General features: G+C 34.5%; 1 protein-coding gene across 5 annotated transcripts in view; it reads left to right on the forward strand.

Annotated features, from left to right (window-relative positions):
• Positions 1-19,367, forward strand: part of LOC101085560 (serine/threonine-protein kinase TNNI3K) — a 285,312-nt gene that overhangs the window by 32,125 nt on the left and 233,820 nt on the right. For all 5 annotated transcript variants that reach the window (XM_045036011.1, XM_045036012.1, XM_045036010.1 and 2 more), the window contains exon 5: positions 699-809. In XM_045036011.1, coding sequence (XP_044891946.1) covers positions 699-809 — 111 coding nt within the window. The remainder of the gene's footprint in view (positions 1-698; positions 810-19,367) is intronic.

Genomic DNA, 19,367 nt, shown 5'->3' on the forward strand with positions numbered 1-19,367 from the left:
TTAAATAAGTTAATGCATCTGAAAGGTTAATTACATAATAAAAATTCAATGAATGTAAATTGCTATTAATATTGTGAAAAAGTTCCTTGTCTCTCCAAAGACAGAAATACAGTGCAAATAATAGTATGAGGAAAGTAAGGACCCCTTTGGCCATTGCACAAATTATTCTAACTTAAAGGCCTAAATACTACTTCAAACATTTTCACTGTTAAAATAAGTCAAGTTAAGAAAGACACTACTGATTGATTATATGTAGGCTCATGACACTATGTGTCATTAATTATGTATAGGTGCTATGACACATATGCAGAGAAGAAACAATTACTGATTACCATGAAATAATCCCCTGCAGTCAGTCCAATACCACAGTTGCTGGAGAAAGCACATTTGTTGGAGTGACCTACACGTAAGATTGAGTTGAGTTTTCAAGAACCTCACCATAGGTAGTGTCCTTTCTATCTTTCATGGTCAAATGATAGAGGATTGATTGTAACTGAATAGCCCTGTCATTTGGTCCTACATTTCAACCATCTCAGAGTTGCTCTCTGCTGTCTCGTGTGCTCTTATGCCAGAAATCACACTTAGGTTTTCTTTGAGCACCTGAACTGGCTGACAGTTAGGGATCAATATATCCTGTTGCACAGTGTCCAAACCTGCTATTAGTAGAAAAGTAACACTAAAGATGTGTTTCCTTACAGGACAGTGCAGAATTGATCACTTCCCTGCTTCACAGTGGAGCTGACATACAGCAGGTTGGGTATGGTGGCCTCACTGCCCTACATATTGCTACAATTGCTGGTCACCTGGAGGTAAGTCTCACCTTGGTCACCTGTAACAAACCTGACTCTTTTAATTCTTGTTCTTAACTGTTTTTAAAGGCTGACTTTTAGGAGCTGGTTTATTTTTTAGCTATTGAACACATCATTTATTTGGAGGGTCAAGTTAAGTTATATAAATGTTCTTTTGATAGTCAATTCAGTCTGTTTTGTAACAATGTAATCAAACACCAATTAATATAAAGATGGCTGGGTACACACAGGCTATATAGCAGTGATTAAGAGCATAGGTTTCGGGAACAAAAAAAAAGAGCAGAGATGTTGGAGTCAGGCAGTTCATTTTCCATCACTTGCTGTGTTTTCCTCAAGCAAGTTACTGTACGTCATGATATCTCTGTTTTCTTCATTTATAAAATAGAAATAGTAATAGGCCTATTGTAATGATTAGATTAGACAATCCATATAAAGCACTTTTCAGATTGCTTCATATAGAGTAAATACTCAGTAAAAGATCATTCATTCATTCACTTATGTATTAGTTGATTTATTAAGCATCATTTGTGCTGTAGATACTGTTCTAGCTCCGAGGTGAGAGTAGCAGGAAAGACAGGCAAGATTCCATTTTCTTGGAATTTAGTTGTAGAAAATGAGACAGACAATAAAAGAAACAAAATATATAACATCACTAGTGAGTACTAGAAAAATAATAAAACAAAGTAAAATGAAAACAGAGTGGAGAAATGGGCACCATTTAAAATAAACTATATGGTAAAACTGTATATAAAATATATATGATAGCACATGCAAAGACCCTATGACAGAAAAGACTCAGGTGTGTCTGTGTGATATGAGTGAGCCAAAGTTGTTTATGTGGTATGAGCTAGAGATAGAGTGATGGAGATTGAAATCAGGTGGATATGGGGCGCCTGGGTGGCGCAGTCGGTTAAACGTCCGACTTCAGCCAGGTCACGATCTCGCGGTCCGTGAGTTCGAGCCCCGCGTCAGGCTCTGGGCTGATGGCTCGGAGCCTGGAGCCTGTTTCCGATTCTGTGTCTCCCTCTCTCTCTGCCCCTCCCCCGTTCATGCTCTGTCTCTCTCTGTCCCAAAAATAAATAAACGTTGAAAAAAAAATTTTTTTAAAAATAAAAAAAAAAAAAAGAAATCAGGTGGATGCTTACAAACCAGATCACAAAGTATTTTAAAGCCCATGGGAAGGATTCTGAGTCATGTCTTAGATTTAATTGTTGAAATATTGATTTCATACATACAAAGCACTTTCATTTGTATTACTTATTTAATTCACTCACAAATTCTCATGAAACAATTTTTAGCAACAGTGCCATTTGATAGATATAAAACCACTACTCTTGTATAGTAATTGTCTTTACATATTGCAAATCCACTGAAAAAAAGAGCCATGTCTGGAATCCTGGTCATTTTTCTCAAAATTTCACACTCTATTAGTTATGGTAACCATGGTACCTTTATTATTAAACAGTTATCTATTTCTCCCTTTTAGTCACATTGCAAGTTAAATTGTATTTTCCTTGCTAATACACTCACACACACACACACACACACACACACACGCACGCCAACTGTGAACAAATAGAGCTGCGTATCATATAAAATACATAAAACTTATGAAGTTGGTGTAATCTACTTCCCTTAAGAGTGTCACTTTAAGGGGCTCTTACACTCGATAAATATTGACATATTTCATCGAGAGAAAAATCGTTTCCTTCGTGCTTACATTTCCACCCTTTACTATTTCTTATTTCCCTCCAAAATAAATCTTTTGGTGAGATTCACTGTAATTATAGGTGATTCTGTGTTATTTATGAGTAAGGAAATTTTATTAGAATCACCTAAATATCTTTTCCAAAAAAGAAACCGACTGAGGCCAGTAATAAAGTAAATGGAAGGTAAACTTTAAGGAGTCTGGGTGGAAGTTTTATGGGATAGACATTAAGTTCCAGTGAGATACATCCAGCCTCTTAATGCCGGGAAAATGGCAGAATATGTTTTGCAAAACAAAATCCTTTTTGTCTAGTGCTGAGCTGATTACATTTGTCAGGGATAGAATTACAACAGGGTCAAAAGCAAGGTGGTTAAGAGCCTGGTCTCTTCTTCTCCTATTGAAATATCTATTTTCTTACTTATGTAAATCATAGTGTAGAATGAAATATAATTCTACTAGCCTTAGGGAAAACTTTACCAGAATAATTCCAAATATGTCTCTAGTCTTGTCTTGCATTTCTTTATAGGTTCTCCAACTTCATTAGCTGTTGTATAATATTTTGTGATTTTTGTAGACAATTACTGATGGTACATAAAGCAGGTGTATATTCATTAACCTTTATTCTCTTTTTATCTAATAGATGAATTAAGTTACAGGTCAGATAATAAAACAAAATGGTATTTAAAAACCTGTAAGTTTCATATTCAAAATACAAAATTTTTTCTCTGAATTATGTTTTCAAAGCTATTAATTGCAATAAATACTTACTATTAATGTATTTTCTTCCGTACTCATATTCATTCATTTAATAAATATTTTTAGCCTCTACTTTTTCCATAGCATAGCATTAGAATATGGGAATGATAGAAGAAAACATGTATGACATACTTTTTCCTTCTAAAGGTATTATAGTGTAGCTGGACATACAAAATGAATACACAGGAAGGGGCACCTGGGTGGCTCAGTAGGTTAAGCATCTGACTCTTGCTCTGTGCTCAGGTCATGATTTCACAGGTCATGGGTTCGAGCTTCGCATCAGGTTCTGCATTGGCAGCATGGAGCCTACTTGGGATTCTCTCTCTCTCCCTCTCTCTCTGCCCCTTCCCACTTGTGCTCATGCATGTGCTCCCTCTCTCTCTCTCTCTCTCAAGATAAACAAATAAACATTAAAAAATGAATCTACAGGAAGAATTATATAAACAATTCAAAAGTAAAATTGTAAGGAAGGAAGGGGAAAGAGTCAAAGATCAGAGTGAGTTTGATAATTAGAAACAATTAGAAATGTGATAATTGCATAGCAAAGAATGACAACACAAAATGAGAAGTGTTACGTGTTCACTGGGAATAGAAATCAATGTAGACTGAAAGATTTGGGGAAGGATTTATGAGAGGGGTTTTGAAGTTGGGCTGAACTTTAAGGAGTGGTAAGAACTTGACAGAAAAAAAAGAGGAATCATGTCCAGAAACTGTAAGAAGAATGAGCTGAACACACTTAGGAGAGAGTGAATGTAATGACAAACAGGTTGTGAAAAGTCCCTTTGGATGTTAGGAATGGACCAGACTAAGGAAACTGAGCATAAAAGTCCAAGGAGTTTCCTTCAACTTAGTAAGCATATATTGTAGTTTATGATGTACAACACACATGACTAAATGGATAAGGAGATAAATAAAACAAATAAATCCCTGCTCTTTAAAGACATTTACAGCCAGTAGGATTTTTTTCTAATAGGAAATAAGGAGCCATTGGGACTTTTTGAGCAAGAGAATGATTGGAGTTTTGATAAGTAATGTATTGAAGAGGATTTCTCTGAACAAAGAATTTACTATGGATTCCAGAGTGATGATATGATGATTAAACAGAGAGAGATAAAAGATTGGGTAAAGGAATCAATTTGGAGGAGAACTCAATTAGTCCCAACATGTTGATCTGATGACATCCAAAGTTTCAAGTGGAAATGTTCCTTAATCATTTAGAAATATACAACTAGCATTCAATGGAGAAGTTGGGGTTTAATGTAAGGTTTTGAAAATTATATGTGAAGAGGTGATATTTTAAACCATAATAGCTGAAAGTTGTAAATTGGGTGTAATAGATAGCCAGGACTGAGCCTATCTATAGAGACTTGAGGACTTGCTGCCCCATTGAGGGACAAAGATGCATTGGTCACAGTGGAATGAAGAAAACAAGGATATTGTACTATCACAGTAATTAGGACTATGGAGTCTTTCAGTAAAGGATCCTGGGTATCAAATGGTGTAGAAAGTGCAATGAGAACAATGGGATAAAATACAGATAGCTCTACTTATTATACCAAAAATTTAGATGCTTATTTCACTCCTGTTTTTCACTCTTGGTTAGCAGAGATGGTAGCAGTGGATCAGTGGGAGTTCCCTTTCATTAGTAGCCACTTTCTTTCATTGCCCACCTGTCTCTGTGCAACAATAAGTGATGCTAAGTCTGACAGCCCTCTTTGTCTACACATATCAAATTCAGAACCTCCATTAGTGTCTCAAGTGTGTTTGTCCTCCCATAATTGTGAATTCTATTAAACAATTTTACAATAAAATTTACATTGACTAGGCAGCTGTCTCCTTCAATAATAGAAGAGAACATGTGCTGTGGATTCCTGGACATGCTGATTGCAATTTGAGAACTCAGATTTAGATTTACTGTGCTTTGAAAAACAGGCAAATACTAGTTATCCTGAGTCTCACTACTTCTCCCTGACCTATCCATCTATCAATACATGTACATATGCTGCTTTATGCAAGGCCTAAGATCCTGTCAGCAGTTTACAAAAATGAACTAAACCCTTTTCTCCCCTTTAAATCCAAGGGGCACATGAGTCATATGTTCTCTCAACCATGAGAAATGAAAAATATTAGCTAACATTTGTTAGTGCTTTGGTATTCACATGCATTTGTCATTTGGCTCTCCTGTTAGTTACCATTAGATTTAGTTTATTAATAAGGAAACTGAGGATTAAAGTAATTCAGTGGCTTCCACAGAGCCATTCAGGCAATGAATAAATGAGATGAGTAGGACCCACACCTGATTATCTATTTCAAATCTGCAGTCTTGTATATAGAAGGACAATTATTCCCTTTTGACTCTTGCATGTGTTGCTAAAACAGACTTACACCCATAAGACACAAAAAATATATTCAGAAAATAAAGCATAAACTGAATATCTTACTATTTAAAGCCCAGACGTTGCTACATATACAAATAAATCAATATTAAATTAATTCAAGAATAGCTTTATATGACACTTAGAATATGGGCACCAGAACCCATGGAGGTATAATGCATATGTGTGAGAATACAACACACACATACACCACACATACACAGACATCTCCCCCAAGTGTAAAACACTTTATACTTAGTCAAATAATTCTTTTAAAAGCTGTTACACTGTGATACTTCATACAGTAGTTTCTAAAGTCATCAAGAGACAAATCAATTATCTGTAGCTGTAGACAGCTGTTTGAATAGCAAATAGAAAAGCATGTCTGGGATGACACAATATGTAATGTATAGGGGATGGGGAGTGTTTTATTTGTCACAGAAAGTCACAGTTTCATATACACTTTGTGCAGGTGAGAGTATTATTTTTGTAGTTGAATTTATTGTATCCTACCTTATCCTTTCTTCAGATTGTAAACACTTCTCCAAACACTGCTTCAGAAAGCCTTCCTAGTTATTTTGGAATTTATTTCTGATTTCAAGGAAATGCAATTGATGTTGTTCCAGTTCATTCTTAACTAAATCATCTGAATGTTTCAGGAGAGAGTTTTGTTTACCAAGAAGCTTCTAACTCTCTCTAAGTTATTTCTTTTAAAATGGCTTTAGTTTTCTTCCCAAAGGCACAAACAAGTGAATGCTTGGAATTATAAAATGTGCTCTCTCTCTTTCTCTGCCTCTCTCTCTCTCTTAAAGAGATAATGTACTCAGGAGTAGTATAACTAAAAAGTATTAGACCTGTCTACAGTCTTATGAATAGACAGTCGTCCCTTATGAACTTCATTCGGAATTAGAAAAAACAGAACCCTATGTCATTTCACAGTGTGCAACACCATTACCTTGTCTCTGATGTCTCCCAAAATTTTGCAAGCAGAGAGACAAATATTACATGAAGATCATGAGCTACTACAATTCTGGTACAAAAAGCATAGCAAGGGCCAAATATACCAGTTAATGCACATTATTATAAATGATTGTTTAAACATCACCTAGTGAATGCCATTAATGATTGATATGTATTCTAATTACCATTCGTTGGCATTCACTTTAAAGTTGGTCTGAATAGTCATTTGCAGTTCTGTGATGCCAAAGTTTAATATACCTTCCTATCAAATGGCTGTCTGAAACTAAATATTTATTATACAAATAGTCTTTAAAAACTGAGACCTGATTTAGGAACAGTACATCTCCTGTGGCCTTCAAAAGTGGTTTTCTCAGAAGTCAAAACCAGAAGTTCTATGTCCTAATTGCTGAATGCGCTACAGAGCATACTGTTTATTAAAGGCAAGGAGACAGTCTCCTACTGTCTAGGTTTTTGGTCTAGAGACTGAGACAAGATCATAGACCATGCATCATAGTCAGTAATCTTATGGTTTCAGAAGAGGTACCTTGTGTATATATCAATTGTAATATTGATACAAGAGGGCATTAGCTTGAGTGTCATTTTTTTTTTGGGGGGGGCATTTGAGTCTTTGCCAAAGGTTCTATTAGCTATCATTAAACATTAAGTATTGCTTTTGGGGTAAGGTAAAAGAGCATAAGCAGGAAAAGCTTTATAGGCTAATAAAAATGTAAATGAACTGTTCATCAGCCTGCTACCATGGAAAATGATGAAAGAAACATTACCTGAGAAATTAGATTCATAGATAATTGCTAATCAAATCAACCTGAATGAGAAATCCCTTTGTAACCATTCAGCATTTTGTGTGAATTTACCTCTCTATGCCAACCCTTCTGTGCACTGAATTTGATTCCAATACCCTAGGTCCTCCATACATTTTTAAAAAGATAGATATAGAGATAATATATATATATATATATATATATATATATATATATATATATATATAAAACGTTATGCAATGTGTCAGCTAGGCAGAAGTAATTTCTGTGCTAGGTATCTGTGACAGTTGATAAGAAACAGCTGTATATTTTGATGCATGTGAATTTAACCTTCTTTTTCAATGCCATACTCCCTACCAGGAATTTGAATGCTGAGTTATGAATCAAAGCTTCTATAGCTTGCTTAAGTCACAGCCCCGGAGTTTCAGAGCTTCTAAGCTCCCTGTGTCCTAAGCAGGCAGGAAATTACTACTCTTCTCCCCCTCAATTAGGAATACATTGGAAGACCAATATTTTCTCTCTGATCTTTAAATACAGTAGTAAAGTAGATGGTGAGTACTACCTACTTTCTCTCAGGGATAATTCATTCTGGGATAGTATTTAGGGAGTAGAGGACTTTAAGTATTTTATCTTTTCTGAACATTGTGTGAGTTATTCTCCCTATGGCTGCCTTTTGTGGATCTCAAAAGAACCTTTAGAAAGTTGCTGAGGTTGGACGAGTGAGAGTGAGAGGCTAGAGTCCCCATGAGTGACTCTCAACAGTTGTGCTCTGTCACAGCATCTCTCTTCTGAGGTGTCCCTCAAAGACACTCAGCACCTCTGCCTCTTATCCCTTATTCTTGCACAACTGAATATCAGACTAATATAGCTATTATAAAGCAGGGAACTGTTAAGGAAATCACACAAAGCTTTCTAGAGTTACTCTGAGATGTAATTCAAGTACAACCACTTGGAGCATCTTTAACCTTGATGCCCTTTTACTTTGTTCTGTGCCCTGAAGTAGGCTACTAGCTCCCTTAGTCCTGGGATGAGCAGTCGCATAATTACTGCAGATTTCCACACCTGAGAAAGATCCTACCAGGAGTTGAAGAATCATTTTCATAATACTTTCCTGAAAGGTATTCATCAAGCTATCCAGGAAACTTGGGGGGAAATTCCAAACTAAATAAGACAAAAGCAATGGATGCAAATCTTTTGTCTAGAACTATCAAAGACATTACTGATAGTGATCAATATGTTGCCTCATTCTGTCATTCATACTGTCATTATCTTACTCTTTATTCACAGTGTCATTATCTTCCTGGACTTCCTGCAATAGTATTCTGACTTATAAGGCCTGTCTTCCAATCTTTTACAGTCCTATTTTATCCTAAATACTCCTGAAATTTTGCCAGGTTCTCTAACATGTGGCTTTGATTGAGTCATTCCTCTGACCAAGAGACTTGCTTATCCCAAAACACACCCAGCAGGGATTAAGTGATAGTGATACAATTCTCCTACCTTTTCAGCCATGGGTTTTCATACTTTTCATTTTGCAGCCCATGCTCTAAATTCAGTGAACTGTTATGCATTTATATTCCCTATGCTTTTTATTATACTATAGTCTCTTTATAGTTTGCCTCTCCCACCCATCCTCAAATTTCAGCTAAAATGCCACTTTCATTAAACTGCTGGATTCCCTTAGCTTGAGGTGTTTCCATGTTTCTAACCATGGTACTTTTTCTATACCTTTCTCGTAGTATTTAACACTGCCTGTTTTATAAATATGGTTATATTTTACTATTTTATTATATAGTTTTCTTGAGCATAGGAACTGCATGTTAAAATCTCTATATAGCTCTCACAGATTCTAGTATGGTGCTTTTGCATATACTAGTTGTTGTTTTTTTTTAACTTAGAGCATTTCTTTTTTTTCTTTATTTCTTTTTAAACTTTTTATTTATTTATTCATTTAAGTAATCTCTACAGCCAACTTGGGGCTAGAACTCATGACCCCAAGATCAAGAGTAGCACGCTCTTCCAACTGAGCCAGCCAGGTGCCCTGAATATAGTAGGTTTTTAATAAATGTTTGTTGAATGACTAAATTAATGATTATGCAAGTGTTTTACAAATCACACAGAATGAGGAAAATGATTTCTCTTCTCCATAAATGCACAAGAGATTATAATGATATCTTTAATAAGGAAAGTAGCTTACAAAATCACAAGCAATTTTCATAAATAGCTTCATACAAATTACTCTTTAAAAATCTATAAAATGAAGTAAGGGGGAACCTGGATGGCTCAGTCAGTTGAGCATCCGGCTTCAGCTCAGGTCATGATCCCACAGTTTGTGGGTTCGAGCCCCGTGTCGGGCTCTGTGCTGACAGCCCAGAGCCCAGAGCCTGCTTCTGATTCTGTGTCTCCCTCTCTCTCTGCCCCTCCCCTGCTCGCACTCTGTCTCTGTCTCTCAAAAATAAATAAATGTTAAAAAAAATTTTAAATGAAGTATATAGCCAATACAAACAAAAATAATGATCAAGTTTTGTTTTTAAAATTTTCTTTTTGCCCATTCAGTATCTTTTTTTAAAGTTATTTATTTATTTATTTATTTATTTATTTATTTATTTATTTATTTTACATATTAATATTATATGTGTTAATATTACCTTTATTATTTTAAGTTAAAATTTAAAAATAGTAAAATACACTTTCATTTAAGCTAGAACTCTCTTTTTCTTCTCTTAATATCTATTGGTGGAATTCTGTATGCTCTTATTTTTTTTCAAGTTTTTATTTCAATTCCAGTAAATTTTTATTTAAATTCCAGTTAGTTAACATACAGTGTTAGTTTCAGGTATACAACTTAGTGATTCAATGCTTCCATACAGCACCCAGGGCTCATGACAAGTGCACTCCTATTTAAAACATAATGGAGGAATTTGGACTTAATCTATTAAGTTTGATCTAACAAAAAAAGTAACGGAGTTTAAGTTTATTCTACTCCACAAAAAACAAGCCCGACATACCCATAAGGGAGCATGGTTAGTCTTTGAGATCTGCATGTCTCTCTCTGTGACTTGGCCGAAATTTCCTAATCTCCATTCTAATCAGTACTGTTGTCTCCAATCTCACATGTGAATTGTGCTTTCTGACATAAAATCAGTTACTGACTCACAGCAGCCTCAGCACTGATAGCTTGTGATCCATTTATGAACTGTCAAGATAAATAAAGATCTTCAGATTATTTATATCTGCTTTTTTTCCCCAGTAAACTTATACTTGGAGAATTACTATATATCTAATCCCTCTCCAACTTGATTTTATGTCTTTTAGCCTAATTGGTTGCCAAACTGAATATACAACTTTCACATTGATGATGCAAGAAGAGTAGAAATGTGTTGTTCCAATAAGGAACGTGAATTGGTTTAGATGTTGGCACTCCCATCAGCAAGTGTGATAACATAAATCCTTGAAATCCAGTCAATAAATTCTGGAACTGTAATATTTTATAGTAAAAGCCTTTGAAATTTTTTTAGCACTTCCTTCTTTTTGGCGAGTAACCAAGTCTAAACCCTCATTGGAACTTCTGGAATTGTTGAGATTGTGTCTAATATAGATAGCCAAATCTTTTAAATCAGAGTTTAAATAAAATTTGTAATTGAACAAAACCCAGTACCAGTATATGAATAAACTTATTTTTGTTGTACTGCTGTCAAAATTATGATGAAAACTCTCTGTGTTTTGGGCCTTAATATTTTGTGTGTGTTATGATCCAGCAAACTGACTTTTAGAAATTTATTTTATGGAAATCATAAGAGATTAGATCGTAAGGGTGCTCATGTAAAATAAATAAGAAAAACAATCTAAATGCCAAGAAACAAATGTTGATTGAATCAAGATGATACATGGGTACAGGGGGATACTATGCAGTCATTAAACATGGCCTTGCACAAGTGTATACAGTTACAAGATGTAAGGTAGTGGTCCTGTTTTATTCTTTTGCACGTAGCTGTCCAGTTTTTCCAAAATCATTTATTGAAGAGATTGTCTTTTCCCCATTGTGTATTCTTCCTTCCTTTGTCATAGATTAATTGACCATATATTTACAGTTTTTTCTGGGTTCTCTATCTTATTCCAGAGATCTATATGTCTGTTTTTGTGCCAGTAGCATACTGTTTTGATTACTCTAGCTTTGTGGTATGTTTTGAAATCAGAAAGCATGATATGTCCAGCCTTGTTCTTCTCTCTCAAGATTGCTTTGGTTGTTTGGGATCTTTTGTGGTTCCATACAGATTTCAGAATATTTTGTTTTAGTTCTGAGAAAAATGTTGTTGGTATTTTCATAAAGATTTTATTAAATCCATAGGTCACTTTGAGCAGTGTGGATAATATCCTTATCCATGAACACAGAATATCTTTTTGTTTATTTGTGTCATCTTCAATTTCTTTCATTAGCGTCTTATAGTTTTCAAAATACAAGTCCTTTTACCTCCTTGGTTAAATTTATTCCTAGGTATTTTATTCTTTTTGATGTGATTGTAAATGGGATTATTTTCTTAATTTCTTTTTCTGATAGCTTGTTAGGATATAGGAAAGCAACTGATTTCTCTATGTTAATTTTGGGTCCTGTGACTACTAAATTTGTTTATTTGTTCTAACAGTTTTTGATGGAGTCTATACTGTTTCCTATATATAGTATCATGTCATCTGCAAATAGTGACTTTTATTTCTTCCTTTCCAGTTTGGATGCCTTTTATATCTTTTTCTTGCCTAATTGCTCTGGGTAGGACTTGTAATACTATTTTGAAAGAAAGTGGCATTCTTATCTTGTTTCTGATTTTAGAAGAAAAGTTTTCAGCTTTTCATTATTGACTATGATGTTAGGTGTGGATTTGTCATATATGGCCTATTTTATGTTGAGGTATGTTCCCTCCATAGTGAGTTTCTTGAGAGTTTTTATCATACATAGATGTTGGATTTTGTCAGATGATTTTTCAACATCTGTTGAAATGATCATATGATTTTGATCTTTCTTTTTGTTAGTGTGGTATATCACATTGATTGATTTGTAGATGTTAAGCAATTTTTGCATCCCAGAATAAATCCCACTTGATTATGGTATATGACCCTTTTAATGTATTGTTGAATTTGGTTTGCTATTTTGTTGAGCATTTTTCTATGTTCATCAGGGATATGGGTCCATAATTTTGTGGTGTCTTTGTCTGGTTTGTTATCAGGGCAATGCTGGCCTCATAAAGCATTCCATCCTCTTTAATTGGAATACTTTAAGATGAATAGGTTCTAACTGCTCTTACCTATCTTATCTTCAAATGTATTTGAGTTACTTCTCCTACTTTTTTAAGAATTTCTTTTAAATTTCTTAAGATGGATACATGGCTTAGCTCATTAATTTTTAGCCTTTTTTCTTAATCACTTACAAGTCTATATATTTTAAACTTCTACTTTGGCTATATTGTCCAAGTTTTGATGTATCATATTTTGTTGATATTCATTTCAAACTACTTTCTTATTCCAGCGTGAATTCTTTTTTGACCCACAAGTTATTTAGAAGTAGGCTTCCAACTTTATAAATTTAGTATTTTTTATTTACCTTTTTCTTAATGATTTTTAAGTTAATTTACACTGTGGTCAGAGAACTATGTCATTGTTTCCCAGTATTTGAAATGTGTTGAGGGTGCCTGGGTGGCTCAGTCAGTTGTGTCCACCTCTTAATTTCTGCTCAGATTGTGATCTCTCAGTTGGTGACATCAAGCCCTGTGTTAGGCTCCGTGCTGACAGTGCAGAGTCTGCTTGGAATTCTCTCTCTTTCTCTCTCTCTCTCCCACCCCTCTTGAGTGCATGCACTCACTGTCTCTCTCAAAATAAATAAATAAATAAATAAATAAATAAATAAATAAATAAATAAATAAACCTCAAAAAAGAAAAGAAATATGTTGAGTGTTGGTATATGGGCCAGTATATGATCAATTTTGTGAAAGTTCTATGTGTTCCTGAAATGAATATGCACTCTGCTATCGTTTGTTAATGTGTGTTGTAAGAGCCAATTAGGTCAAATGTTTATGTCCTTCATATCTTTTATGTATTTTGTGGGTTTCTTGTTTGTTTGTTTAGGCTTATGCTTTCAACTCTGTGTTAAAAATTCTCTACTGTAGATCTGTTTCTTTGTTTTAATTCTGTACATTTTTCCTAATTTATTTTGATACTGTGTTACTAGATATGCACAAATTTAACATGATTATAGTTTCCTGGGAGAATCAATCCTTTCATTACAACAAATTAACCTTCTTTATCTCCAGCAATGTTTTAATTTACCCAAGAAGTCTAATTTTTCTCATATAAATATAGCAATATATACCTCTCTTGCTTAGAATTTATTGGGCATATATTTTTCTATCCTTTTACTATAAACCTATATAAACCTCTTACTTTACAGGAGTCACTTATACATAGCATATAATTGGATTTTATTTTATCCTACCCAGAAATTCATTATTTTAATTAATCCATTTGCATTGTATAGAGTTAAATCTACCAACATATTTTGAACTTCCATTTGTTTCATCTTGCTTTGTTTAAAAAATTAAATGTCTGTATATGGATGGCCTATTTCTAGACACTTTATTTTATCCTATTGTTCTGTTTGTTTGCTGCATGTGAAAATCACTCAACTTTCATTGCTGAAGCTTTATAACAAATTTTGATATCCAGGGGTATAAATGTGATAATCTTTTTATAATTATTTTTAAAATTTTCTTTGCCATGTTTGGTCTTTACATCCATTATAAATTTTATTTTATTTTCTTAAAGTTTTTATTTATTTATTTTGAGAGAGAGAGAGAGAGATAAAGAGAAGGAAAGAGAGAAAGAATCCCCAGCAGGCTCCACACTGCCCACACAGAAGCCGATGCAGGGCTCAAACTCATGAACTGATAGACCATGACCTGTACTGAAGCCAAGTGTCAGACGCTTAACCAACTGAGCCACCAAGGTGCCCTACATCCATTATAAATTTTAAAATCAGATTGTCCATTTGTGTGATATTACAGCTATGGGTCCTTTTTTTGTCATTTATTTACTTTAATATTTATACTTCAATATTTACATATATTCAAAATATACTTAACTCCTCCAATACCCCTCTAAAAGCCACATTCTATTACCACATCATGCTCAAATTCCAGGATCTCCTCAAGTAAATCAGGTTCACGTGTGGATGAGAATTCTTAAGTTTGGTGCTTCTACTATGGTTTATCTCAACTGGAATTCCTGTGGAATAGCAACAGGTTGTTTGCCTCCCACACACCCAGCATACAGTGGTAAGTAGGCATAGATAATCACAATAGACATATCTATTCAGAGTAGAAGATGGACACACACAGCAGATAACCTCATATTGTTGTCATAGAGACTCAAACATCATAGTATGGTCAGATAGTACAAATAATAATGAATGATTGTAATGAGATGTGAGGGCTCGTGGTCATTTATACAGTTTTGAAGAAGAGCATTTTTAGGTAATAAATGGTAATGTGTGTGTATGTTGCATTTAAATATAAATGCACAACTGCTGTTTGATTATTATAATTTTCATCATGCTATATATTCTAATTTCTTGATCCTTCAGCTTTGGGAGTTAAATCATGTAAAGTTTTAGAGATAATATGTATCTGGAATAGATCAGGTCCTAGGTATTCAGCGAAATCTTCCCCTACTGTACCTTTCTCTCCTTTTAAATCTTCAAATCATATTATAGTTTTGTACTTATCAAGTTTGGGCAATGAAAACTGAGGCTCTTCTCCCTTCTACTACATAGAACATGCTTCCCTGTATCTTACAGGGGGACACATGAAGGAATAATATTAAGATCAGCAAAATAGTAGACATCTCTTGGTTAATAAAATTCTATAAAATATTTTAGATGTTTTAATTTTAATTCTGAAGGAATGAGAAAGTGTCCATCTTGGCTTATAAAAGAACATCAGTATCTCTTCTAAAAGTGCCATAAATAAGACAGAAACTGGCAGATTTATTGTTGATCTATGTTTAATTTAAATTTGTTTTTAGAATATAGGAAAAGTGGTGAAAGGAAACTGACAGCTTTGAATAGATATATGGTCTAAAACTCTGTACTACATCACTCATTTTAAATTAAGACTTGATATTATTCTTTCTGAAATATATCAGATGTGGAAAGACACAGAGTGTGGTCCTCTGAAAAACGGGAGAGAGGGGGAGAAAAGCAGAAATAAAGTACCTCTTAAATTATTGATTTTGTGAAACATATCAAATTACTTGTCATCATAAATGTGGCAGCCTATAACTTGAAGTGTGTGATGACCTTAATGTGTTTGGATGCTTACTGGCTTTTGCACCTTTATGGCACAGCATTAAAGTATATTTTATGTTTAGATAATTTATCAATGTATAGGTGTGTAATCCTATTTATCTTGCTATTTTATCAGGTTGCTAGTGTGAGGCCAATATTTTAATAAGCTATGTATCAAATAAGTAGACTTCAGCAATTTGAAAGGCATTTTTGATACAGTATATTTCTATACTAATAGTATGTCATTGGCCAAACTATTGGGAAGTAAATTATAGCACAGATTAAGCTCCCTCTCTATGAAAATAACTTTAATTGAGTGTTTTCAATATGCCAGTTGTTTTCTAAGCACTTTACATTATCTCTTTATATTCTCATTATAACTCCACAAGATGGGTGATATTATTATCCTCATTTTATAAATGAGGAAACTAAGTCACCCTACTGGGTGTGGGAACATTCAAGGTGGGAAAAATAGTATAAGAAACATCATGGTATATGTGGGGAAATATAAGCAATTCTGTGTAAACCTAACACATTAACAAAGTCCTATATTTCACAGTGTATTAAATAGCCAAATCATATCTCAGCTTTATATGTGTTTTCTCTTAACAACACTCATATCTGACCTGCAGCCAATGTTTGTTACTGTTCCTGATTGAAACTCCTTGAGTGGAATTACAGAATTGTCATCTCAGTATTAAAGGTATTAAAGGTGAAGATTAAAGTGCATAAATGATTTGTCAGGGGGCAGAGTGAAAGTCAGGAGAGTGCCTGGAGAAGAACATAGAGCACTGAAATCTTACCCCAAAGCTTTGGTTTTCTAGGTTAGATAAGACCAGCTCCAACTAAGATGTTGGAATAGAATTGAGCATGATTATTTATAAGTCCCATCCCAGTTTCTAGCAGACACCAGTCATGAGGCAATACATCTATTGATTAAAAGTGTAGGTATGCTCTGGAGACCAGAAAATTTAGGTTTAACTGAGTAGGGGTGGGGCAAATACTTTAACCCTAAATTTCTTTCTCTCTAACATAATCATAACAGGATTTACTTTTTATGTTGTTGTGAGGAATAAATGTAACTAAAGAGCCTAGAACCATGATTGGTATTGACATATGCAGGTTCTGTTTCTTTTATTCTTTATAAATATGCTGACAATGTGTGATTGTGCATTTCTATGGAAATGTATACAGGAATTCTGTCAAAGATATGACTATAAAATGCACACATATTCCCTTTGTTTTGTTTGACATTTGGTAAGAACATTTAATGTGACATCTACCCTCTTAACAAATTTTGAAGTATACAGTACCGTATTGTTAACTCTAGGCAGTATGTTATACAGAATTTATGTTTCTAGAATTTATTCAAGTAGCATAACTGAAACTTCATACCCATTAAACAGCAACTCCCAATTTCTCCAACCCAACAGCCTCCAGCAGCCACTGTTGTACTCTCTACTTAAAAAATTTGACTATTTTATATACCTCATATAAAAGGACTCATGCAGTATTTGTCTTGTGATGCTTATCTCCTGTAGCATCATGTCCTCTACATTTATGAATGTTGTTGCAAATGGCAGATTTTTTTTATGGCTAAATAATGTTCTGCTGTATATCCATTACCACATTGTCTTTATTTATTTTTCAATGGATTCTTAGTTCGTTTCCATATATTGGCTATTGTAAGTAATGCTGCAATAAACATGGGAGTGCGAATATCTGTTTGAGGTTCTGATTTCAATTATTTTGAAATATCCGGAAGTAGTATTGCTGGATCATTTGGTATTTCCATTTTTAATGTTTTGAGGAATATCTATAGTGTTTTGCATGACTGCTGTGCCATTTTGTATTCTGCCAACACTGTATAGGGTTCCTATTTTTTCACAACTTCACCAACACTTTTTTTTTTTTTAATTATAACTATTCTAGAGATACCTGGGTAGCTCAGTCGGTTGATTTCTGCTCAGGTCATGAACTCACCATCATGAGGCTGAGCCCTGCATGGGGCTCTGTGCTGAGCATGGAGCCTGCTTAAGCTTCTATCATGCCCTCTCCATCTACCCCTCTCCACTCATGCTTGTGCATGCTCTCTCTGTCTCTCTCTTTAAAAAACAATCAATCAATCAATCAATCAATAAAGGCTATCCTAACAAATGTGAGGTGACATTTCATTGTGGTTTTTATTTGCATTTCCCTGATAGTTACTGATATTGAGCATATTTTCATATTCATGCTGGGTGTGTGTATGTTTTCTTTGGAAAAATGTCTGTCCAAGTCTTTTGCCCATTTTTTAATGGATTGCTTGGGTTTTCTTGTTACTGAGTTGTAGGAGATCCTTATATATTTTGGAAATTAGTCCCTTATCAGCTATATGGTTTACAAATATTTTCTCCTATTCTGTAGGTTGCCTTTTCATTTTTTGAATTGTTTCCTTTGCCATGCAAAAACTTTTTAGTTTGATGTCTCTTTGTCTCTTGTCTCTTTTTGTGATTGCAGTGACAGTAAACGTGTTATTGCGTATGTCCAAATTCATCAAATTGTAACCATTGAGTATGTGCAGTTCTTTGTATATAAATTATACCTCAATAAAACTGCTTAAAAAATAAAATATGTACACATTTCTCTCTTATCTTGTTAGTAAGGAGTGATATAAGGAATTAGGAGTAACCTAGATAATTCTAGAAAATGTAAGAACATAAAAGAAATCAATAACATCAATCACATTAAATGCTCATACAGAGAGGGGGTATAACAGAAGGTGAGTTCAAATTCATAGATCATTTACAAGTCCCAGAAAGAGTTGAGTGTGGAGAATTAACCCATTGTGTCCTAGGACATGAAACTTTTGGATGACCCTAGTGTGACAGAGCTGCTCACCAAAATCTATATTCTCCTTCCTGGATGTTCAGGAAGACTACATTCCCCACTCTTACTTGTGGTCTGGTTTGACCTCAAACTGAGCACTCAATGAAAGTGAGGTACATCATTTTCAAGTGTGGCCTCCAAAATCTTCACAGCTTTCTCTGCATACACTTTTTTCTTTTCTTGTTGACTGGAATGAAGCCAGCTCTTAGAGGAACCTTGGGAAACATTTGGTGAAAATAGCAGAAACTTCTAAACAACTGTGTGGAAGAAGGCTCCATGCCAACTTGTTTACCGAGTGATTATTAGTAAATGAGCAAGAAATGAACTTCTACTGGGTTTGAAACATAAATTTGTGGATCCACTTATTGCAGCAGTGACTATTACCATATTATACTTATTTATTACAATGATAGGGTAATGGGATATAATGAAAGTTATAGTATATAGAAGTAACATATCAGATATCCATTTCTGTGGGCCTCCACAGGAAGAGGAGACATGGAGAAAGGATTTGGAAGTGAGAAAGAGATAGAAAGCAAGCGGGGACTGTATCTCTGGATAGTTTTTAAGTCAGATCTTCATCTTTGACATTGATTCTCAGGCAGGCTGCAAGTGGTTAGATGCTCTTTGAAAGCCAGATTAGGGTGAAAGCACTGTAGAAGCCTATTGTGGGACTCACAGGAAGCAGAGTCACACAGACATTAGGCATCAGGATGTTTATTGGAACATGCCTTCAGAATCCACACCAAGGGAGAACAGAGGAAGCAGGACTGAGCTGGGGAG

Source organism: Felis catus, chromosome C1 (genome assembly GCF_018350175.1).
Source record: "Felis catus isolate Fca126 chromosome C1, F.catus_Fca126_mat1.0, whole genome shotgun sequence".
In the NCBI taxonomy this organism is placed as follows: Eukaryota; Metazoa; Chordata; class Mammalia; order Carnivora; family Felidae; genus Felis; species Felis catus.